The sequence below is a fragment of the Muntiacus reevesi genome, chromosome 7, assembly GCF_963930625.1.
Source record: "Muntiacus reevesi chromosome 7, mMunRee1.1, whole genome shotgun sequence".
Taxonomy (NCBI): domain Eukaryota; kingdom Metazoa; phylum Chordata; class Mammalia; order Artiodactyla; family Cervidae; genus Muntiacus; species Muntiacus reevesi.
Genome location: NC_089255.1, coordinates 67,041,396 through 67,066,745, shown reverse-complemented (window position 1 = coordinate 67,066,745; position 25,350 = coordinate 67,041,396). Strand labels below are relative to the sequence as shown.

The window sequence follows — 25,350 nt, the reverse complement described above, 5'->3', positions numbered from 1 at the left end:
AGCATTTGGAAATAATTTGAATGTGTATTCCAGTGAATGAATTTTTTTTTTAATAGGATACTTTTCCTAGTGACAAAAAAATCTTTAAAAGAGAAAGTATTGATACTTATTTTTTTGATACTTGAATATTTTGAAGTAAGATGGCTCAGGAACACTTAAGTTAAATGTTACTTTTTTTTCTAAAATATCACTCATGCACTGTAATAGTCAGAGAATAGCAGGTTGCTTGAAGATGCAACAAACATTCTTTGAACACTTCAATAAACAGAATGTAAACATTCACTTTAATAATGTTTCCTTTGTTAATGCAAAACCGAGTGCATTTTTTCCTTGCCTCTGGCTGAACCATGACTAGCTGAGTAGCAACAGCACAGTGCTGAAAGAATTTTTCAACAGCAATTTGCTTGTTCTAATTTACTTTTCAAGGTTGATGATCAGGATCATTATGTAGCTTGCAAAAGGATCTATTTCTATTAACTTGATCCAGTCATTCCTCTAGTTCTCGTCATATTTAGTTTCCCTGGCAGTTTTAAGTGAATCAGAAGTGCCACCAGTGCTCCAGTTCTATAGTTTCATATAAAAAAACAATTCCTATATCCTTTCGAAATAAATCTGTTACACTTGTTGAGAAAGTATGGGTACTTTGAAATGAGTGACTCAGATATGAAACCTCTGCATTTTAAGTAAAAATACTCTTTCTAATTAGTAGATCTATGCAACAATAATACCAAAGCATTACCTGTTCAATCTTAACTTTGTTTAAATAAATTCTAATTGGCCTTATGTTTTGAGCTTGAACCCAATCACCACTCACCAACAAGATTAAGAAATAAAACTTATGTAATTTAATAAACTTACATGATGCATATTCAAAAAGGCTTATTTATTTCAATGTATAATATTCTAAAAATGTAACTGGAAATAATCAAGTGTTTCTCCACATTTTCAATAAATTTCAAAATAGCTGAATATTTTCCCAATCTGCTTTCTGTAAGAGAATGTGTATTATTATAGTTCTAACATTTAAAGAGTTCCACCAAAAAAAAAAAAAAAAAGCCAGCTAAGTGATTTGGAAAATTCAATGGTATTAACATGATATTCTTCACACTAAACTATAAAACTGGCAAGCCCCCCCCCGCAAAAAAAACCCTCTTACTTCAATCACTGGCAAATTAACAAAGTTAACAATATGAATAAAATAGATCACATCAGGATTTGGTTTTAAAAGGGAAAACCCACAGAGTTTAAAAATACAGTCACTGCGAATATTCTCACTGTTCTGATTTTGTAATAATTAGGGCAGGTCAAATGTTCACTATGTTAAGACTGTGCATGTGTTCCCAGATCTAGTTCTTTACCTAGGTCTGGTTTTATAAATGCTGGTGATAAACCAAGTCCAATTTATATGTTGCATCTTGTGTGAGAAACGTCTGTGACTCTAGGTATCTGATCAACCTTGAGAAATGGCAGCACAGCTAGTGTGATAACTTTTGAAGACAACCATTGCTAGTTTGATGAAAACCAGTTACCATTAAATGAATTGAAAAATTATTGTGTTTTATGTTCTAGGTGATTCTGATATCATTAGAAGACTGGAACAAACTGGTGAAAAGTAAATCGTGTACAGTTTTTCTTTTTAATAAAACTGGTTGGAGCTTTTTTTTTTTTTTTTTTAATTACAGTCATTGGTTATCTCCATAACCTGTAGAGGGCACTCAAGTCCCTTGAAAGAAAAAGTAAAAATTTAAGAGGTTTTCATTTTTATTTATTAGTGTGTTAACTAAACAGTCTGTTTTTCTTCTATAGAAACCATCATTTAAAAAGAAGACATTTAAACAAAACATAGCTTCATTTTAAATGTTTAATGGAATATTAAGATATACAAATTTTCACATGTCCTACTGGAAAAACAATTTAGCAGGTGGTTTCCATTCCAGGACATCTGCCCATCTGTAAATGCTGTGCATCAAATATTAAACACTACACTGCCATCAATTACACAGATTGGCCAAGGCCTGAGAGAAGTCAATCTGGACCTCAGAATAATCTTTCAAAGCAGTAAACTAGTAATACAGGTAAGGCATTCCACTGCTCCAACCTATTTATGGACAATAATGTTATCATATCCATAAAACAGCTGTTGATAATAATAGTTGAGAAACTTTCAACTCATACTAGTTTTAACCATTTTATAAGAGTAACCTCAAGAGTTCTTTGGCAATACTCATTTTATGCTTCTCTTCATTACTACTAAGTATGGTGAGATGGAAGATATTTGAATATTTGACTTCGAATATTCTTCTTCCTGACACGTTAATCAATTATTTCATAGGGAAACCTTCCAAGCTGGACACACTAACATCTAATTATATAAACACATGCACATAAACATCTATGTTTTATATATATTCTTTCTCTGATAGCATATTTCAAAATATATTGCAATGTTAACTAAAAATTTACTGTATAATTATTAAAAATACTATTGTAGTTTCTTAGCAACATGGTCAGGGATCCTGCCTTCTATCTTATATTTTTTATGATCCTCAGTTTTACCATGATTAAGTAACTTGCTATTAAAAGATATTCAGAAAGTTTAGTTATCAAATTCAAATTAGAGATGCTCATTTGGCACCAACCTAAGTTAAATATGCCTTTATTTGAGTCACTGTTTCTATTTAGAAATTGGAATATAAAAGTCTGGGCCAAAAAGATGTATAAGAAAATTATACAAATATATAACCTACAAATTGATACTAGAATAATGAACAACTATAAAGTGTTTTAAAAAGCTTTGTCTATAATAACAACACTAGTCATTAAGAATTTACTATTTAAAAGCAAATTTTGTTATTCATCATTGTTTCTACTTTTAAGGTTCTCAAAATATACTCGAGAGATAAATCTCCAAATTTGACATCTGGCAAGGTAAACACTGACACCGATATTGATAATAGTTTTACAAAGTGAATTTTTTGAGAAATCTAGCATGAAACATCTTACAAGTTTATCCTTCAAATATTGTACATATTTTCATAGAATATTTCAAAGGTGAGAGTTATGGAAGAAGGATACCCAGTTAAGCAAGAAAAAGGCAGAAAAATTAGTAAAACAGTAAGCAATACTGTGGAAAAGTTATTTTGATAAATTTAAAATAATGAGTTTGAAGTATTTTTGTAATGGTATCTTTCTTTATGAAAAAGATCTGATTCATGATGGGAACATAAGCTTTTTCCTCAAGAAAGGATGAAGTTAAATAAAGCTCTGAAATCAGAAGTCTTAAGATGAGTAATTGTATATCGTGACGTGTTTTCCCCAATTGGATTTACCACATTCCATGACAGTTTTTAATGGGGGTGGATGGGGAGAAACTGTGCAGTTTCATAAAATAGAAGCATTTCTCTTAGCCTAAGCTGCAGCTTTGAGTTTTGGGTTATCGCAGGGCCGACGTATATACACTCTAGTATATGAAACAAAACTAGAAGATATACTTAGAATGTAGTCTTTGTTACTTCAAAGCCTAAGTTTCCTAAAATCATTGTTGGGCAAAGTAAAAAGAAACGTTTGTTCTATTACGTAAGAAATAAACTTCATTTGGTATTCAATTGACTTTCTAACTTAGCAGGCAGGACTTTTACATCTTCAAATACTGAAAATAAATTGCATTCTTGGCCCTTGCTTTAAAAGGTTATGGAGAATAAATGCACACCCTGGTAGTGTTCTAGTGATCTCCCTAATCTCAGTTGCACTTTGTCAGAACGAGGTAACTGGTAGTTAAGTGAAATACCCTAGATCAAAGGGGGATTAATCACCAACTGAATCCTTGCTGAATAAACCTGTCATTCAAGAAAATTATTTCCACTGAACTTAGCAGAGGATTGAAGGTATTTGCATAACAGGGACCAACGTACTTCAGCCAGGTTAAAAGGTTCAGAATTCATCCCATGTTTAGCTTTTTGCCTCCTTTTCCTTTCAGCAGGCTGGTACAATGGTTTCTAATCTGATAATACAGCTAACTATCTAAATGATGTCAGAACAGGAAAGTATTGCAAAGTTTGGATGAGGGATGGATCAATTTCACTTTCAGTAACTCCTAAATCTGATTTGTTGGAATTTAAGATGTAATCCTAAAAAAGTCCCTTAAACCTGAGGACTGTTTATTAACATCCCTTTTCTGACCTTTGTCTTAGAAACAACCATTGTGCTGTGGCAGCGGTCCTAGCAGAGACTCTAGATGATAACTCGACATACCTACCTCCCAGGGGTGGTGCAGGAGTCCGTGAATGTCTATAAAGGATTCTGAAAAACGACAATAAAAACTAGAAGAAAAATACTAGCAGTTGTTCTATGTATAAAATTGTGCTTTGAAACACCTTAAACCATATGATGTATAAAACTACAGTTTTAACTCACTAGAGATATTGAGTTAGTGTGAATAAATTAATTTTATAAGACTGTTTAATTAAAAAATTTTTAAACAAATAATTTAAGAATTCCTGACACGTTATTTACTTCAAACCTGACATTTGAATTAAAATTTAAAAAGTAAAAGGTAAAAATTGCCCACCACTGTGAGGGGACTGACTTACACTTTAAGGGTACTGCTGACTTTAAAAAGTTTAAAAAATACTATTTGTAAAAAATAAAGAAATGAAGAGTTTTATCAAAATCATGAACTATCTTTTCTGGAGTACATTTTCAGAAATTTAACACTTTTTGTATATTTTGGGTCTACTGAAGAATAATCACCCATATGATAGACATCAGATTTCATAATCATATTTTGGCACTAAAAGGGAATTTAGCAATTCTGCCTCTGGAGTAGGTCTGACACCACCCAAATCTTCAACTAGAAGTAGGTGCTCATATTTAGTGCAAATGCACAGCATCTTTCAAGTTAAAAAATGCAAAGAATAGTTATCAAAGAAAATGAATAAAATCCATAGTGGGATAATTTTTTAGAAAATGATTGAAGTTTTAACCCAAGAAAGGACTCTTAGAGTGTCTTATAGCTTAGAATAAGAACATGTCAATCACGATTAAGCTTCTGGAATCGGAATCCCTTTGAAATGCAGCTGTTTCTTCTTTAATTGTGGCAGCGGACTCTGAAGAAAAGAAAGGTCCAGCCTTAAAGATGAGTAAGGAATACAAAATAGCTCAGGATTAGTTGTGGAGTTCAAAGGTCGCTAATTACACTAAGGAGTTCCCAGACACAGAGAAAACATTAAACAGGTCACCTACCAAACGGGAAACAGACTTTGTCTTCAGAAATTATCCTGAAGTGACAGGTTTCTAGACAAAATCAAAAGCATCACAGTGTGCCCAGCTGATCTCAACAGGATGAAAACATGAGTTAGTTTAAGTTCTGTAGCGGTATGTTAGAATGGAATGGCAACAGATGGCATCAGGTTCCCCATCGTCCCTATACTTCTCTAGTACTTCTTAGATTTTCCTCAGGTTTCTAGAAATGTCAGAGCAAAGATTCACTGGTTTTTCCGATTGCTTATAAAGTTTTACCTAGGGGTTTATTATATGGAATCTCAGCCCACTCACTAGAGAAATGCCTCTTCCCTGTTTTATACTTGGATAAACATTTATACAATCAAGATGTACAAATAGCTCCATTAATATAAGTGAAATGTTAAACTTTGCTTGAGTTTAAGAGATTAAAAAAACTTCAGGGAAATGATTTCTTCTTTCAAAAAGAAAGTTTTTTTTACTATTGATTATCTGTGATTAGCCTAGAATAACAAGCTAAAGTCCTGGTCTGGAATTTACTCTATTTTCATTACTTTCGATAATTTTGAACATAGAACATTATGCCATAATGCTTTGCAGAAAAGGAATTTATAATGAGTAGGACTGACCTCAATTTTATTTATTTTTGACCATAATTTAAAAATCATATTTCAAATCCTAAATTAATACGCAATCTCATTTCAAAGTATCATAGCTTTCACGAAGTTCACAGCTTTTTCTAAGCTTCCTTAAGAGACTCATAAAAAAGAAACCAAGATACAATTTAACTGAATATTAATTTGTGATGCATATTTTTTATAACTCTTCTGTTCTGTAAAAAGAAACTTGACATGGAGTAAGTTTTGAGGATCTTGAGATTTCATCTTTTCTTGCATTTCATCTTTCCTTTAAAGTCCAACTTGACAATAAGCTACTATGAAAACAGAATGTGATATATAATTGTAAAAACAGGTAGAGGATAGAGTATGACTGGATGGTTCCTAAAGAAACCCAGAGCATGCCAATAAGGAAACAAGAGTGACAGATGTAAAGACAATGTGCTACATGAAACTGAAATAAGATTAAGTGGTACTCTACACCCATAAAATAGCTTTTGAATTTTAACCTGAATTCATCCATTAATGAATTATAATAAAACAGAGAAAAACCAATACTATATCTAAATTTATCTTTAAAAATTTGGCTGCAGATATTCAGTAATCACAAAACACTATGCTCATCTTCAGAAGGTATCCCACACCTCTTAATATGCTTACTGACATCCTAAACAAGATGTTACTGTTGCAGCTTAATAAGTTTGCCTGAAAAGTAACTCCAGAACAGAGATAAGCACTGTAAATAGAATTATGTAGATTCTTTCTTAGTCAGTAGGATAGTTCTTATTAAAAACAGGTTACTATTTAAATGATTTTACTTCATTTTCATTGGCTATTTTCTCAAGAGATTTACAGTTGTTTCTAATGTGTTCTCTGGTATTCTGTTACAAAGCATTGTACTAGCACTTAGTACTCAGGTTTGCAAGAGCAAATAGTTTTTTTTTTATCTTACACGTCATTTACAATTCATTGGGAGTGGCAGCCTGCAGCTCTGTACTGAGAAGGAGCCCGATTCCAAATCCAGGAATGCCCAGTGGAGAAAGAAGGCTGTGATTGATTAGCCATGTCTGCCACAGGGGCAGGAAGAAGCACCTATGGCAAGGAAAGTCAAGACTAGTCTAAAATGAGATGAAAGTGAATCACTAGATTTTATGCTCTGAATCATACTTAAGTAAAATCAAGGGAAAAAAAACTGGATATATTAGCTTTTAAAATGTTCTTTCAAACTAAATCAGACTAAAAACATTGAACAAGAAAAATTTATAATTAAATAAATGATTTTCAATTACAGGTTATGTGCATATGCATTATTTAACTTGTTACTAGTGTATAAATCCCATTTAAACATGAGACAATTACAGTAATAATGATCCATATGTTACTGGAGCAGGAGCTTTAGAATTCCAGATGTAATAGTCAGAAGAAATTAGCTTCCGGTCTAAAAAAAAGATAAGATTATATTAACAAAAATTCAATGAGAAAGCAAAGTCATGGTATTTAAAATTTTGGAACACAATTATTTCAAGGAAGGAAATTCTTGGAGACAGTCATTTCAATTCGGTTTTTATCAAGGCATTATTATAACTTTTACCACTTTAACAGTATGGGTTTATTAAATACATGAATAATCCATCTTTTAGCCTATATATGCCAAATTTATGCTGATATCCCTCATGCTAAACCTGCTAATTTTTTTCTCACATATTCCCTAAATTCTGTTTCTTATAGACCATTACTTCAGCTACAAAAACATTAAAAATATTTTTATTGGTTTCCTTCTGTAACCTCTCCATCACAGTCCTGAGTCTATTCTTGCTATTCTTTATGCATTCAAAATTTCATAGACAGAAATATATTCTCAACTTTTTAGTAATGTTTTACAAAGGCTGCTTTAGTGGTTTCTTATAGTTCTGATCAGATTTAAGGTTTCTGTTTTAATAGTTTTGAACAAATGACAACTTCTTTGAATTAAAGGTTTTTGACACGTAAAATTGAGATGACAATGCTCATTTGGAGCTGCTGCTGCTGCTGCTGCGTCGCTTCAGTCGTGTCCGATTCTGTACGACCCCATAGATGGCAACCCACCAGACTCCCCCGTCCCTGGGATTCTCCAGGCAAGAACACTGGAGTGGGTTGCCATTTCCTCCTCCAATGCATGAAAGTGAAAAGTGAAAGTGAAGTCGCTCAGTCGTGTCCGACTCCTAGCGACCCCACGGACTGAAGCCTACCAGGTCCCTCCGTCCATGGGATTTTCCAGGCAAGAGTACTGGAGTGGGTTGCCATTGCCTTCTCCATGTTTGGAGCTAGACACATGTAAATTCTTATTCCATACATCTTTATTTATCCAATCCTGCCTTTTCTACAAAACCTCTTCATGCATCTTCTTCATAATGAAAAGGATAAGTGTATGACACTGGCTGCTACTGTCCATGGGGTCACAAAGAGTTGGACACCACTGCGTGACTGAAAAACAACAATGATACATTATCTTGTTGCCTTTTTTCGTTGTTACTTCAGTTTGAGAATCTAGTGACACTGAGAGGCAACAGCATGTTGGTTAGGTGGTCAGGCTCTAGTGACTAACTGCTTGGATTTGAGTCCGTTTCGCCACTTACTAGCTATGTGATCCTAATCTCTCCATTCCATCAGCAGCCTCATCCGTCAAATGGAGATAACACTTACAGAGGGCTTTCTAAGGATTAATGGGTTAGCCCGTACTCAGAACTAGCCTGGCACATAGTAAGCAATACAGATTAGTTATTATTATTTAAATTACCATCATTAGCATTATTAAACTATTATCAGAACTAAGTTGTATATTATGAATATAGATTTTCTTGTCAAGATGATGGCAAAATAAAGTTTCTCACATAGCTGCACAAAGTGATAGCTATATTTTGAAACTAAAAGAAGGAAATAAAAGATTGGTTATAATTATTCATTTAAAATAACCTCTTTCATTCATATACTAAGAAGCAGGTATATTACTGAAACATTCCATTCTGTATTATGCTCTCTGAAAATTACTACTATGTTTAGTAATATTAACAATATACTTATTGCTTAAAATATTTTAGATTTTATCTAAAGAGACAACTATTTCCCATAGAAACACTGGTCTATTTACATTTAGACAATACTTCTGGTTTGTCCAAAATGACAACTATACTGTGCCCTCATAAAAAATTTTTAAAAAAGCATTATGAAGATTCTTTCATATGTACGAATTTCTTAAAAAACAAAACAAAACAAAAAGTGATACAGGAGAAAGCACAGGGAAAACCTATGGCAGTGAAGAATATGGCTTATTCTGGTTAGACCTCATAGGATTTATTACTGCCATTCACAAGTAATTGCCTAGAATTCAGTAGTTCTGAGTTTTATAATCTTTTGAAACTTTCAAATTACAAAGTCTTGTCCTATCTTTCCTACTTTAAGGACCCTAACCCTTAGTTTAAGATTGTTGTTTTTCAGCTGCTAAGTTGGATCCAACTCTTTGTGACCCCATGGACTGTAGCCCACCAGGTTCCTCTGTCCATGTGGTTTTCCAGACAAGAATACTACAGTGGGATGCCATTTCCTTCTCCAGGGTATCTTTTGCAACCAGGGATTGAACCCGCATCTCCTGCATTGGCAGGTAGATTCTTTACCACTGAATCACCAGAGAAGCCCTGATGATTTAGATATACTTATCTAAATATGACAGTTTTATTCTTAACATATGCGGCAAAAAGGTTTCTACTTATGTTCCACTAACTCTGCCCTCATTCTAACGACTTGTTTGCTTTATGCCATATGTCTGTATTTGACCCAAAATAAAGTTTTAATTCAATAATTTTAATTAAATTGCTGTTTCCTCTACCTATATTTTCATGTATGTGTTTATATATATATGAAACACTATATATGTATATGAAACACATACATATATATATAAAAACTAACAAACTCACTAAAAGCAGGAAACTTTCTATTGCTCTCCTTCTGGTAAAGCAGGGTCCTAAGTAATGGTCACTGACTATGACACTGGCTAAAAATATTTCAAATTTTAATACTCATACTTAATATTTATTGAATCCATGCTACATGCTAAATATTATGTTGAGTGTTTGATCAATATAAATTTTATTTAAACCTCATAACAATCCTGAGATAAATACTACTAATTCCAATTTATACATGAGGAAATGAAAACTTTAAGAAGTTTACTAACTTGCCCAAGAGTCAAAGAGTATGTTATAAACTGAGCAAAGCAAGTTCAACTTTAGACTGGAGCCCTCTATGTCAATCCTTGCTCATTCAGACCACTTTATAAATAAGAGAAGGCAGAGGGCAATGTACATAACCTATTAACACAGGATGGATTAGGCCAGAATTTTTATAAATTGGGATTATCTTCTGATCTTTTTCTTTCACATTTTAATTTTATCTTAGTTAATAATAACATAACACCACTTGAATTCCCCCAAGTTGGCTTGAATCTGTACAACTTACGTGTACTTATTTTTGGTTTCCCTGATGCAAAAACTTGAACCGAATGCTGATCAACATAACATCCAGTGAGTGTGTAATCTAAGATCCTAAAATGAAGCTAGAACAAGAAGAGAAACGTACCAAGTTACAGTGATTATTTGGTTAAAAATGATGGTCACATTTTTTTCCCTTGACACAATTTTAGGAATTTATTTCACACAATTCACAAAATAAACATCACAAATAATATTGTTTATGTGTGCATATGTACACAAGTGTACATATGGACACATATACACTAATCTTTCCGTTTTGCATTAGAGTCATTTCTTTGTAAGGCTGCCATTATGAAGTGCTTAACACATACCAGGCCCATCACTAATATACAGTCTAATCTACACTGCAAGTTATCTGTGTTCCACAAACAAGGGAAGCAAGGTTCAGAGATGGAAACACGTAGGTAGTAGAACTGGCATCTGAACTCAGAACTGACTGAGTGCAAATGTTGCTGGTCCTTCCCGGTGGTGTCTGTTGTTCTGTATGTTCTCTTCTATCTCTAAGACTAGGAGATTGTGATATAGTTCAGATCATAGTACTTTTACACACCTTTTAGCCAAACACAAGCATGTAATTACTAAAAAGGGAACACCAGTTTACCTGGTTTTGGAGGGAATAAAATGCTCTACTTAATTTTTCAGAAAACCAAAATTTAACTTATGGAGAACTAACTTTTCTAAAATGTAATCAACGAATGTAATCAATGAATGTAAGTTCCTGAATTTAATTGATCATGTAGTGTCATTAGTATAAGTGCCAGTTAATATATTGTGCTATAACAGAGAAGGCCATTAGTATCTTCTCTGAAGGCATAGTGATAGCCACATAAACTATGAAAGGTCTATCACAGACCAGCCTTCTTTTGTTGGGATTCTCCTTACCTTTGCTGCTAAAAGCTTTTGAATTTGCAATAACCTGATAGTTTTCCTATACTTTTTTCTTTCTTCTTTCCCTGAATATTTCTCTCATTTCCTATCTTTCTTCTTTTGATTGTCAAACTAACTGATCACATGCATAGATATAATTTTCAGGTCTCCTCAGCAATTTTTTCCCCTATTGCCACTCAAAATTATCTAAGAGTAAAGGGCTCTGGCTTCCTTGTTTGGCATAATTCTGGATGCTGGAAGTTATGACAAGGCAGATTTCCACAAAACTAGATATTATAAAAATAAATTTATTTGGTGAACACAAATATCTATTACATGCTTTCTACGACACTGTTACTTTTTATGTAACTGGTTAGGTGATAAAAATGAATAGAAAAGTTATAGTCCCTACCTTTGAAAAAACATATAACATAGTTAACATCCCACTTTTTTTTTTCTGAAAAACATACAGAAGTGGGAATTTTTTTAATCATCATTGAAACAAACCTCCTGGACCCAGCTGAAGTCAATACAGAAGAAATACCATCAGTGTACTTCTGATTTCACAACTATTTCCCCTAGTCATTTTTATGTATAGATTGAAATCTATCTTCTTTGATTTCTTTGATACTATTCTATTTAGATTTTCCTGCTACCTTTCTGACCACCTTTTCACTTTTCTTCACTGATTCTCCTGAATCTTCCTATTTTCTCTTATCTTTTTCTGACCTTATTCATTTCAACTGCCTCAACTATTTCTTTTCCATGGATAACTCCTAGATCCTAAGAACAGCTGAGCTTTCTCTTAAGAATCAACTTTAGATTTTTTAGCCCCTACTAGACACCCACCTTGGTATAAGTTGCTATTACCTGCAACAATGTGATATGAAACCCACTCCCTCTCAACTTTCTCTATATTTCTTCTAAGAAATAGAACTTTCTTCAAAGTATGTTTATCCATTCATCAAATATTTATGTGTGAGGTACTGAACTAGATGTTCAGAATAGAATAATGAATGAATGAGATTCACATGGTCTCTGCTCTCCGGGAGCTTCAAGTCTGGTTTGTCGTTGTTTAGTCACTCAGTTGTGTCTGACTCTTTTGTGACCTCACGGACTGTAGCCTGCCAGGCTCTTTTGTCCATGGGATTTCCCAGGCAAGAATACTGGAGTATGTTGCCATTTCCTCCTCCAGGAGTGCTTCTTGACCCAGGGATCAAACGCATGTCTCTTGTGTCTCCTGCACTAGCCAGACAGATCCTTTACCACTGAGCCACTTGGGAAGCCCCTGGTTTAAGTCATAATTTTTTTTAATGACACAGTCTTTGACTTAAAACTATTTCTTATCTTTCTACTTAATTAGTGAGATTAAAGGATTTATCCTTATCACAGCTCTGTTCTTTTTTTTCCCTTTCTTTCTCTTTCTGTGACATTAAACTAGCTCAGCATCATTTATTTGTCAACTTCCATCTGAAATACTAAAAAAGTTTGTCTCTAGCTTTTTTCCTCTCTCATCTTCTTCACATCCATCTCAGGCTGATCCTCATAAAGTACCACTTTCTGAAGGGACCACTCCCATACTCAAAAAAAAAGTGTAACATTTTCTAACAAGCAGTGAAAGCCAGATTCAAACCTTCCACAGTCCAGACATAAATCACTTATCCAGCCTTCTGTGTGACTACTGTTTCTAGCATGGGTTCCTAAATATGCCTAGTTATCCTTCATTCTCGTGATTAAACCATGTCTTTACCTATACAAATGTTAGTCCATCTTCAACGCTTCATAGTCATGCTCATCTGGGCCTCAGAGTTTTCCGTAAAGTTCATCGCTACAAAGCTTTCCATGACCACTTTGGTTGGAAGAGCTTAGTCTTTTTTTGAAAGCCCAAAAGTAGGCAGTCCTGATCAATTACTGACAAGCATCACTGAAAAATCCATAGAGCGCAAAGACTGTATCTTACATTCTTTGGATACAAATCTCAAATGTGGTATCTTAAGAGCTGGGTAGAAAGAAGTTAAATTGAAGTGTTTTAAATTTTACATAATTCTTTCACCTTAAAATATTTAAGTATTATGTGAAATAGAAAGTGATTAATAAATAGAATTTTACTAAAATCTAGAAGAGGACTTAGACAAAAAGAATTCCTACCCCCAAAAGGATTAGAAAACATTAAAAGTCAATTAGACACATGCACTTCAGAAACAAAGGAAAGATCTCTAATGTAGTGAGCCATATAAATATATTTACCTTTAAATATGCTGTACCTCCAATGCAAATCTGGTCAAATGGCTGCTTTTCATGGTTCTTGGCTCCAAAAGTTATAGTTCCAGAAAGACTAATTTCCATTGATTTGGGAAACTTCTGTCCTAAAAACAGAAATACACCAATCAACTATTATAAATTAAATAGGTTCTACAGCAAATGAATGAAAGAAAAAAAAAAACACAAAACCTAGTTTACCAATAATCCAGACCAATAAGCTTTTCTCTCGAAATACTTCAAGCTGGCCAAAACTAGCTTTGTACTCCACATGTGTGATGGGACCTCTTTAAAAAAGAAATGGAGATAATGGGGAAAAAAAAATCACAGATTTAAGTTTGAAGTGATATATGTCAAATCTTGCTACTGTCACTTAATACAAGGACAACATAAAGCAGATCTGCATTTAAGTTTGCAGAATAGAGCAGAATAAATAATGAGTATCATATCTCAAAAAACAGAGAAACACAATAAACCTTTTTGGTGATGCTATACATTTCATTATTAATTCTAAAGATGACTACAAAGTCACACAGAATGTATTAATACAGGCACATGAATTGACATAACATTAAAACTATGAATTTTTACTATATAGTATGTAGCCTCTGAAAAGAACTATGCTGTAGAACAAATTTAAAAGTAGAACTGGTAAGGAAAAATCTTGTAATTGACTTAATTCACCAGGTTTTATCACTGGCTTAACTTATTAATATAGGTACAGTGTAGAGAAATTGCTAGAAATAAAGCCAGTAGAAAAATAACCCCCGAGGAAGCTATACTGACTGAAGCTTATAATTTATTAGCAAATTTAACCAGAAAAATGGTGACATTTAAAAACAAAGAGATTATTTTTATGACTATGTTTTGGTTCAGAATCAACATATATTTGAATAACACAAAATTTTTAGATCTTAAAAATAAGGTAAAAACTAAGACAACTTTATTATAGGGCAGTGCAAATGTACTGAGGAAGGCAGAAATCATGGCATCATGTAATTTTATTCCTACCTGTTGTAAAAAGGTATATGAGCTTCACAGAATTCAAAACTATTTTTCACACTTTCATGAAGTTTCAAATTAACTGCTATCTTTAGTTGTACTTCTTCCTCTTTCACTTGATAAAAACCCAAAATTGGTGGAACAGGGACCTGGAAACAAAACAAACACATTTTTTACATGATTCTCAAGTTAATGGGTCTAAAATGCCAATGGTGACTGAAGAAAGAGCTGTGCAGTAATATAGTCATTATATACACATACGCCTTTAATGACTAATAGGTTACTCTAAGTCATCCTGACAATAGATGATGGAGCTACATTCCTTCTAAGGACAGGGATTCTTCCATCTCTTTCCAGTTCCAGAAAGGTACCTTACAAAGGTGTATGATACATTCTTTTTCCTACTCTTGCTTGTCCAGATTCTCCTCCTCTGGGTGCTCTATGATGTACAACACAGAACATGCTCTAGACATACTGACCCCTGACACCTGCCCACAGTTCCTGCTGCCCCGCTTGTATCTTCACTCCCCCACCCTCCCAGGTCAGCAGTTACTTAAATTGGTTATGAAAAAGCTGATTAAGGGGAAACAATCTGAACCTTCTGGTAAGTAACTCATGAAAAGGTTTTGTTTGGACCAAAAGTATGGTGATTTCCTAGCAACACAATTCATAGATATAAAGATTACCAAAGTGCCAACTTTTTCAAGGTTGCTTACCTGGGAAGTGTAGTAGCATAAGTTGAATGACTCTAATGGTGGAGTGAGCGGAAATTTGTACGGTCCACTAAATGCAGAATCATCCATTGCATCAATGCTACTAGAAGTCAGAATAGCAGAGTCAAGAGACGTCACACAAGGATGAACCAGAATATCCTGAAGTGGAGATCCATTGGTAGGGAGACTCAAGCTAATGGTAACATTTGGCATGCTTCCCTCTAGATCACACTGCAACATAAACAGATATCACTGAGAGCTTTGAAGAAGTCATCTTCTGGATGAGGCTTTTCTTAATTTATCTGAGGCACTTTTCACAACTTAACTCACTTTTCTTTCAAGGAATTATTCTCATTGCTTTCTGTGTTCTGGATAATGATTCTATTACGCTCTCAGATACCCAAGCCAAAGACCAGGAGAGCCTTCCTAGAACCCTCTGCTTACATTTAAAATCCTTAAAAAAACTACTTTTCTCTATTCATGTTACAAAAAATATTTCTGTCACAGCCCTCTAAGTGTATCTAGACTCACTTTCCTCTAATCAAGAGATTCTCCATCAATGCCAGAGCTATCTTAATAAGATAATTCTATTGTACCCATGTCAAAACCTCTCAATAGTTGCCCCTCAGTTTTATAATACTTTTAAAGCCTTTTGCTATTTGGTTCCCACCTATTTCTTTAACCATTTTCTACCCCACAAGTAATGCTCTAGACTTACTGGGTTCTTGAATTTACCTGAATAAATCATATCTTGTATCTACGCTTTTGTATGTGCTATTCCCTCCAGCAACAATGCTCTTTTCTTCTTAAAAAGTCAATTCATTACATGCGTTGTGTGAAGCCTTATATTCTGTATTGTCACCTCCGTGGCCTACCTTTGTTATGCAGAGAAGCCCAGGACCTTCTTCCCTATGTGGTCTGGGTTAGTTTGCCAATGAGAGGTACTCATGAGAGATTTAGGAGATAGAAGGGAAAGGGAAGTCATTATAGTAGGAAAGTCATGAAAACCAGATATGATAGCTTCACAGACCTCACTCTGAGCTCTGCTTGAAGTCAGTGGTGGCCAGACACCGCATTTTCATAGACTTTTCCATGAACTGCTGCTTTGGGGTCGTAACACAGATATGGCTGCTTTCCCGTGAACTCTGGCTTCTCTATCTATCCTCGTCTCTAGGCTGGAGTCATTAGTGACTGTCAGAGGATCGGAGACTTACTCTCTCAGCTCCTCTTATACTTGAGTAAACAAACCCTCATTCCTATATTAAACATCATGATCATTTATCTGTATTAGGAATACAAGAATAGGAGCCAATTCAAAATTCCCAGAAGCATAAAACTTGGGTCAGTCTACTAAAGAGTTATTTAAATACCATGATATGAATTAGTATTAAATTATATATAACATATTCCCTGTTCATTACCACAGAATGAAAAAACACATAGTGAATTTCCCTACTTTTATTTTACAGAACTTAAGAGAGAAGTGCATTCAACAACTTTAAGAGGTGTGAATGACATAATCTGCAAACACCTTAAGTTGGAGACATTTACGATAATTATTTCCATTAAAATTAATAAATGGAATGTATTTTTGACCATAATAGAAGAGAGTGTAAGGCAAACACATACATTTTTAGGTCACTTTAAGGTTAAAAGGGGCTTCCAACACGGTGCTAGTGGTAAAGAACTCATTTGTCAATGCAGGGAAAGTAAGAGATACAGGTACAATCCCTGGGTCGGGAAGATCCCCTGAAAGAGGGCATGGAAACCCATCCCAGTACTCTTGTTTGGAGAATCCCATGGACAGAGGAGCCAGGTGGGCTACGGTTCATAAGACCTCAAAGAGTCAGAGTTGGACACAACTGAAGTGACTTTGCTCGCACACAAGGTTAAAAAGAAAAATAAAGACTCAATTTGTCTGCCAGGACTGTTTTAATTCTCTGTTCTTGAAATCTTTTTATCTATTAGATTTTTACATAGCTACTTAACATTAATATGGGCTTCCCATATAGTTCAGTTGGTAGAGAATCTGCCTGCAATGCAGGAGTCCCCGATTCGGGGACTGGGAAAGGTTGGGAAGATCCACTGGAGAAGGGATAGGCTACCCACTCCAGTATTCTTGGGCTTCCCTTGTGGTTCAGCTGGTAAAGAATCCGCCTGCAATGCAGGAGACCTGGGTTCAATCCCTGGGTTGGGAAGATCCCCTGGAGAAGGAAAAGGTTACCCACTCCAGTATTCTGGCCTGGAAAATGTCATGGACTGTATAGTCCATGGGGTCACAAAGAGTCAGATACGACTGAGTGACTTTCACTCACTCAACATTAATATGATATATAAAAAGCTTATTAGTTCAGAAAATAAAGGAAGAAAACAGAAAAAGACACCTCAGAATATTAATATACATGTATAAGCCTTCTTTTTTGGAGGGTTTCTATTTTTGATCATTATTGAATGTGGCACTTATCACTGCTAACTGTATTGTTATTTTCATTGTCTTTTCCTATTATTTAACTTCAAACCAGAGAACCCTACATTAACCTAGTGACTTGTTTAAATAAAACATGAGTCCTTGAAAATGATTTCAGATATTAAGTCAAAGATTTGTCAATTTCACCCTCTCTAGAAAAAATGGAAAATAAGTAGGGTGACTATAAAATATTTTCACAAGTTTTTTGATATTACTGTTTCAAAAGATGGAGCCTAATTCCACTTCCCTTGAATGTGGACTGACAAAGTGATCTGCTTCTGGTGAACAGAAAGTGGTAGAAGTGATGCTATGTGACCTTTCAGTCTAGGTGATAAGAAGAATAGCTTTCACTTGTGCCTCAGGTGGCTGGCTGGCTGCCTGTTCAACGGCCTGCTTGATCAAAGGGAAGTCACTAAGTTGTGAGAATGTTCTTAAGCAGCTTGTTGAGAAGTCCATGTGAAAAAAAATCTGTATATAAGTGGATCCATGCAGTTCAATCTCATGCTGTTCAAGGGTCAACTGCGTATAGCTAATATATTTAGTAAAGCATGCAAAAAGATAACATTATAAAATTTCACTTGAATATAACATCTAATGACTGCTGTTTATGGTAAGAATCAAGCATGTTACATTATGATGTAAAATAAAGTCAGCAAAATTTACTTTTCTCCATAAATACTAAGTGGTATGATAAAACAAGTATCAGAGAAAATCTCACCTTGCAAGTGACAACTCCAACGACCTGCCATGTATCTGCTATCTCTTGTTTATCATATTGCATGGAGTTTACCTTTTCAGTGATAGAAATAGAAACTTGTGGTTTTCCTTTATATGTTCCAGTTTTCCAGGCTGGCTGTTTTTGTGGGTGAGTAACAGAAGCAAAATTAATATTGTCCAACGAATTCTGTAAGTTGGCATCTAACAAAGTGCCAAAGGGACAAGTTTGTAAAAGCAAGTCAGACAACTGGCTCAATTTGGTATTTAGCTCACTGTCATTTTTTTGACCTGAGGAAAGAAAATCCTGTACCCCAAAAAGAAGTTCAAAGCCTTGTGAAATTCCACTAATGCTAATTAATGGTGGACGAGGGGACAACGTTTGTTCAACCAGTGGAACACAAGCATATATCATGCCATTCTTTAGAAAAGCAACAACTGGCCAGAGTTCTTCACTTCCTACTGGGAGTCCATAAATGGATGTTTTATTGATGTGTGAGCAGCTATCACGACTCTCCAAAAAGTCCTTCTCATCATCCAACAATCTCAGTTCAAAAAGCAGGGCTTTCAGGAAGGGACCATCTTCAGGAACAGGCACGTAACTTGCTCCATTGAAGACTTTAGCTCTTTTTTCAACAGTGGGATACCGTCTGCATTGATGGAAGTAAAAACATAATTAATTCCTGCAAAAACTGGAAGTCCAAAACCAACATAAGGCAAATACTAACAAAACACATAATAACAAATACATACACTGACACATGAAAATCACAACCAAAAAATATTATATTAATGTTAAACTCTTACGTACTTGATATATCTCAAATGATAAAGTACTATTTTCTTTTATTTTTAAAAATTGAATTTAGTTCATTTTTTAAATAGGTAGGATACCTATTTCTAATTTAAAATCCTAGTCTCTTGGGTATTCAGATTCCCACTTGGTAGGCAAGGCATGTATATGTTTAAAACATAAACACACTGTCATTTTCAAAAAACAATGATACATTTTGCAGTGAAACTCACTTTTTTCCAAGTTAGTATACATGAAGCTACAGCTGTACAGTATTCTGTTGGGTTAAGGAACTACGATCTGTCTGGATTCCCATTGGTAGAAACATCACTTTTGTTGTTACAGGTAAGACTAAAAAGAAGATTTTCTTGTCTTGTTTTTCCTTCTCTTTCTCTTTCCTTCCTCCCTCCTTCTTTTTCCAATTGAAGTATAATTTACATATAACATTGTATTAGTTTCCGGAAAGCAACGTAATGATTTGATATTTGTATATGTTGCAAAACGATCACTGCAGTAAGTCTAGTTAACATCTGTCACCTTATATAGTTACACATTTTTTTTCTTTTAATGAAAACTTTTAAGACTTCCTGTCTTAGCAACTTCCAAATACGCAATGCAGTATAATTCAACTATAGTCACCATGCTGTACATTACAACCCTATGACTTACTTATTTTATAGCCATGTTTGTACCTTTTGATTCCCTTCATAAATTTTTCCCACCCCACCACAGGATATTTTTTCTGATTCTATCTTAGTAGAGCAGGATAGAAAAAAAGTGGTTCAATTTAATCCTCCACATTAGGCATTCACTAGTACCCTGAGTCTTCTTGCCAACCGCTACAAAAATATGTAAGGGTATTTTAGTAATAGTGGTTTATCGATATGGCCTTGGAAGATACTATGAGGTAACAAAAAGAATAAAATAAGAATAACCTTTTATGGTTTACAAGCTCTATGCTGAACAGTAAGTTACTAATTCATCCCTTTTTGGGAGAAACAGGAGATACTTTTTGCTCATTTACAAAAATGTTAGATCACATTTTCTTAATTAAAAAATAAAAGTACTTTCCCCTATTCCTTATTTCTCCACTCCGAAGTCCACAACAAAATCAATTATTTGCTATTGGTTTCTGTATAGGGTTTCCTTGGTGGCTTAGACGGTCAAGAATCTGACCGCAACGTGAGAGACCTGGGTCAGTCCCTGAGGTGCAAAGATCCCCTGGAGGAGGCATGGCAACCCACTCAAGTGTTCTTGCCTGGAGAATCCCCATGAATAGAGAGGCCTGGCGGGCTACAGTCCACCGGGTTGCAGAGTCAGACACGACCGAGAGACTAAGCACAGCAGAGCTTTTGCATAAACTGCCTAACTTCCCAAAGTCTATTTCCTTGTTTGTAAAATAAAGTACGGCTAAAGAACATACAAGCAAAAGAACACACCTAGCCAGAATGTTCTTCTGCTAATTCTCTAATGCTACTAATATTTTATTAGTATAGGATAAATAATTCAGATTTATCATCAGGTTCAGATGAATTATCTGAACCCAACTTATGGCCTTCATAGAGATGTTAAAATGTCCACCAAACATATCTGAAGTTTTGTTTTGAAATATTCTGAGCATGGCAAGAAAAAACTCTGAAAACAAGAACAACTTCTTCAAGAAACAACTGTACACAGTATAAAAACCTTACCTCTACAAGATGTTAAAATCAGCTACAAAGCCACAGATATAAATACAATATGGTGTTGGCACAAGAACAGATAAAGTAACAGAACTGAGACAAATTGGTGTTTAAATAATTTTTAAAAAGAAAAATGAGAATGTATCCAAAGTTATTCATGTAATAGTGAACCTCACTCATTTACATTTTGATGTGTTTTCTTGATTGAGGAAAGGGAAAATTAAGCTCTTAAGTGTTCTCTTAAAATTCTAAGTGCAAGAATTTCATGACTGAAATTATAAAAATAAGTCAGTCTGGGACCTTTTGTGTGGTGCTAAATCGCTTCAGTTGTGTCCAACTCTTTGCAACCCTACGGACTGCGGCCCGCCAGGTTCCTTTGTCCATGGGATTCTCAAGGCAAGAATACAGGAGTGGACTGCCACACCCTCTTCCAGGGGATCTTCCCCATCCAGGGACCGAAGCCAAGTCTCCTGCATTGGCAGGTGGGTTCTTTCACCAGTAGTGCTTCCTGGGAAGTCCCCTGGGTCCTTTTATGATGCCTCAATATGTGCTCGATAAATATTTTGTTGGATGACTCAATTTGTCCTTTCAGATTTATTCTAGGCCTTTTGTAAAGTAGGACTTGAACTTTAAATGGCCCCACAACTACAGGGAAAAATACCAACCTAAGCTAGACTTGAGGCTTCCCTGGTGGCTCAGATGGTAAAGCATCTGCCTGCAATGGGGGAGACCAGGGTTCGATCCCTGGGTTAGGAAGATCCCCTGGAGAAGGAAATGACAATCCACTTCAGTACTCTTGCCTGAAAAATTCCATGGATTGAGGAGCCTGGTAGGCTACAGTCCATGGGGTCACAAAGAGTCAGATACGACTGAGAGACTTCACTTAAGCTAGACTTGAGTGGTGCTGTTACTGTCTATCCAGACAGCAAATCTCTAAACCAGAATCTAAGTCAAGTTTTGTTGTGGGGAAAAAAGTAGTTAGAGAAAAGATCACTTGGATTCTCAAATCTTAAGTGATGGCCTTTATCCTTTGGCAAATATGTGGATAATACACATACCTGTTTCACTCTAACTCTAGCCCCAAGAGGTCAGAAAACAAACAAAAAAAGAAAACTAATTAATTTGTTCAATGATACAAGATAAACAAGTGACAGATGAATTATCTGAACTCAACTTGCTGCCTTCATAGAGATGCTGAAAAGTCCACCCAAACATATCTTAAGTTTTGTTCCGAAATATTCTGAGAATGGTGGGGAAAAACTCTGAAACAAGCATAACTTCTTCAAGAAACTAGTTATTGTATGCAATACAAAATCTTACCTCTATAAGATATAAAAATAAGCTACAAAGCCACAGATATAAAAACAGTATGGTGCTGGCAGAAGAACAAATAGAATTGAGACAAACCAATGGAAGACATAACAAACTATCAAAACAGCCCACATATCAATGAAGAAAATACATACTGTTCAGAAGATGATTCAGAAAAACTGGCCCATAGTACAGAGAAAAACAAAGAAAGATTCCTACTTAATGTCACATCCAAAGACAGACTATAGATGGATTAAAGGCCTAAATATAATAAGTAAAATGACAAAGTCAAGAGAAAATAATGTAGGAAGGCATCTTGGGCTATAAAGGTAGGGAAAGACTACAACAAATCCCCTAAAGAGCTAACTACTATGTAACAAAACTAAGGGTTTCTGCTTAACCAAAGTAATGAAAAGTTCATTGACCATGATAATAAGTTAAGATCAAGTATCTGTAATAGATAAAAACGACATAGGACTAATATCAAGATTACAGAACGAACTCCCACAAGTTACCAGGAAAAAGCCAGCAAATCTCAAAGAAAAAACAAAGAATATGTATAGGCACTTCACAGAAAAGGAAAGCCCAAGGGCTAACACCATTGCTGCCATAGAGAAATGCAAATGAAAGTAAGATATTCTTTACACCAATACTGGCAAAAAGTGCAGTAAGTGTTAGAAAAGAATAGAGATAGTGATGGTGAGAGTGTAGACTGGTCAAAGTATTCTGAGGAGCTAATTATTTGGTAGTAGTCAAAATCAGTATAGATATGTCTCATGTAACTGAGATTATCTACTGCAGCATGGTTTTGATAGCTGAGTTGGAGGCAATTTGGGAGATCATCAGCAGGAGAAGGGGATATGTAAAATGTGGCAGATGGAGACCCTGGAGTACTACAGAGCAAGTAGAAACAATGGCCTAGATTTGCACTATCCAGTTTAGTAGCTGCCAATCTTACATGGCTTTTTGAACTTGAAACAAAATTAAAAACTGAGTTCCTTAGTTACAATAACTACATTTCAAAAATTCAACAACTACATGTAGCCAGTGGCTACAATTTAGACATTTAGATTAAATCTTATAGATTTAGAACATTTCCCATTTCCATCACTGAAGTAGTGGACAGTGATGCCGGAGATGAACACAAAGTAATCTGGATATTTCTTAAAAATAGGGCCGAGAGGACTTCCCTGCTGGTCCAGTGGTTAAGAATCTGCCTGCCAATGCAGGGGACACAGGTTTGATCCCTGGTCTGGGAAGATCCCACATGTTGTGGAGCAAGTAAGCCCTTGTGCCACAACTACTGTGCCCTAGAACCTGCAAGTTGCAACTACTAAAGCCTATGTTCCGTAACAAGAGAAGCTACCACAACAAGAAGCCTGCGCACCACAGCTAGAGAGTAGTTACCACTCACTGTGACTAAAGAAAGCCCACACAGCAAGGAAGACCCAGTGCAGCCAAAAAAGAAAATTATCCTGAGAAATCTGACAAATGTTAAGAAATGGGAATGACATCTGTATCATTAAATTATATAATTTAAATATATATGAACACACAAAAGCATAACACCAATCATATGAGGTAGACAAATGGCAGACATAAAGATACCAAAGGGAATATATAATTAAGCAGGAGTATCTGGAAAGGATGGACCAAAAAGGTTGATGAACCATATTAAAGATTATAAATAACCTCCTGAGGTACTACAACAACAACAAATGTAAGCCAAGTATCCCTGAGAAAATGGTAAACTCCAAGTCTCTATGTCTCCAGTAACAGAAATAGTTTAGGTAGGAAAGAGGGAATTATTCATATTCACATTGACTACCACTTTTCACTTAAAATACACTCATCTTTCTTTATCAGATGATAAATCTAGATTCAGAGCTTTATCAATCTAGATTCAGAGCTAGTTATTAATACTTCACTATAGAGCTTTTCTCAGGGAAGAATGAATGTTTACAAAAACTGCCCACCACGGAGAATAAAAGGTGAAACAAGTTACTCAAATGCCGCCCATATTTTACAATGAGTTACTGTATGTGTAACTCTCTTCACAGTTATTTTGATAAAACGTGGCGAATTTTACATAAGTGGCACTAGATCAGCTTACACCATTTTTTAAAAAGTGAATTCAGTTTAATACTTTTGTATTTTTTCAATTTTCAACAATTAGGAAATTTAGAAGTAAACAGAATTTCTAGGAATTAAACATAAGAAGCTGAAAGTAACAGTCTGATACTGCCCAACAAGGACTTTCCAGAAGAATGAATTAAAATGTCCTTGCACGATTTTTATTAACAAAAGTAGAAAAATCTGAAACATTTACTGCTCAGAAAGTTTCCTTTCCTTTGGTCACCTCTGTACCAATCTTACGCAGGTGGTAAGGCTGGTAAGATGGTAGGGCTTCGCTGGTAGCTCAGCTGGTAAAGAATACGTCCGCAAAGCGGGAGACCTGGGTTCGACTCCTGGGTAGGGAAGATCCCCTGGACAAGGGAACGGGCTACCCACTCCAGTATTCTTGCCTGGAGAATCCCATGGACAGAGGGGCCTGGAAGACTACAGTCCATGGGGTCGCAAAGACTCGGACACGACTGAGCGATTTTCACTTCACTTTACTCAGGAGAAAATGTGCCAGGCATCAACTCATTTAATTCACTATGAGGTAGTATCACAGTCTCCACTTATTAATAACACATGTTATAAAGGTTAAGTAACTTGCCCAGGTGTTGGACCAGGGATGCACAGCATCACAAAACTATGCTACACTATTCATCCATCCTATCTATCACGCCTAAGGATACAGATTTTCATTTACCTGGAGAATTTGACAATGCCACAAAGTGGAGTTCCTGGTTCGTGGCTTATAAGCCACACTGCCCGCTGGGCCATGATAAGCCACTAAGGCATCAGCTTATCACTAAGGTGGCCACCGAGGCAGAGCGCAGACGGGCTTTCTCAGGCGTCTTCAGAGCCAACTTCTGCTCCACTGCAAACAGATTGGGCTCAGCAGAGAAGCTAACTTCTTCAGGTGAAGTGACAAATCTTTGAGTCTGTCCGGGACAACACACGCCACAGAAAGTTCTGTGAATCCGCACTTTAATTCCTCATAAACTTATCTCCACCAGACCAACTACCTTCTTTCTCCCGAGCCCACT

At 35.4% G+C, this 25,350-nt stretch overlaps 1 protein-coding gene and 1 non-coding gene across 2 annotated transcripts; one reads left to right on the top strand and one right to left on the bottom strand.

Moving 5' to 3' along the window:
• Window positions 1–25,350, bottom strand: AP5M1 (adaptor related protein complex 5 subunit mu 1). Its single transcript, XM_065941001.1, has 8 exons — window positions 25,011–25,350; window positions 18,411–19,056; window positions 15,229–15,456; window positions 14,522–14,661; window positions 13,712–13,797; window positions 13,499–13,617; window positions 10,350–10,446; window positions 1–7,293 (listed from the first exon to the last, which is right to left on the bottom strand). The coding sequence occupies exons 1-8, from the start codon at window positions 25,082–25,084 to the stop codon at window positions 7,211–7,213; spliced, it is 1,473 nt and encodes a 490-aa protein (XP_065797073.1). The 5' UTR covers window positions 25,085–25,350; the 3' UTR covers window positions 1–7,210.
• LOC136172771 (small nucleolar RNA SNORA72) lies at window positions 1,260–1,391 on the top strand. Its single transcript, XR_010664110.1, has one exon. It is a non-coding gene; the product is annotated as a small nucleolar RNA SNORA72 (small nucleolar RNA).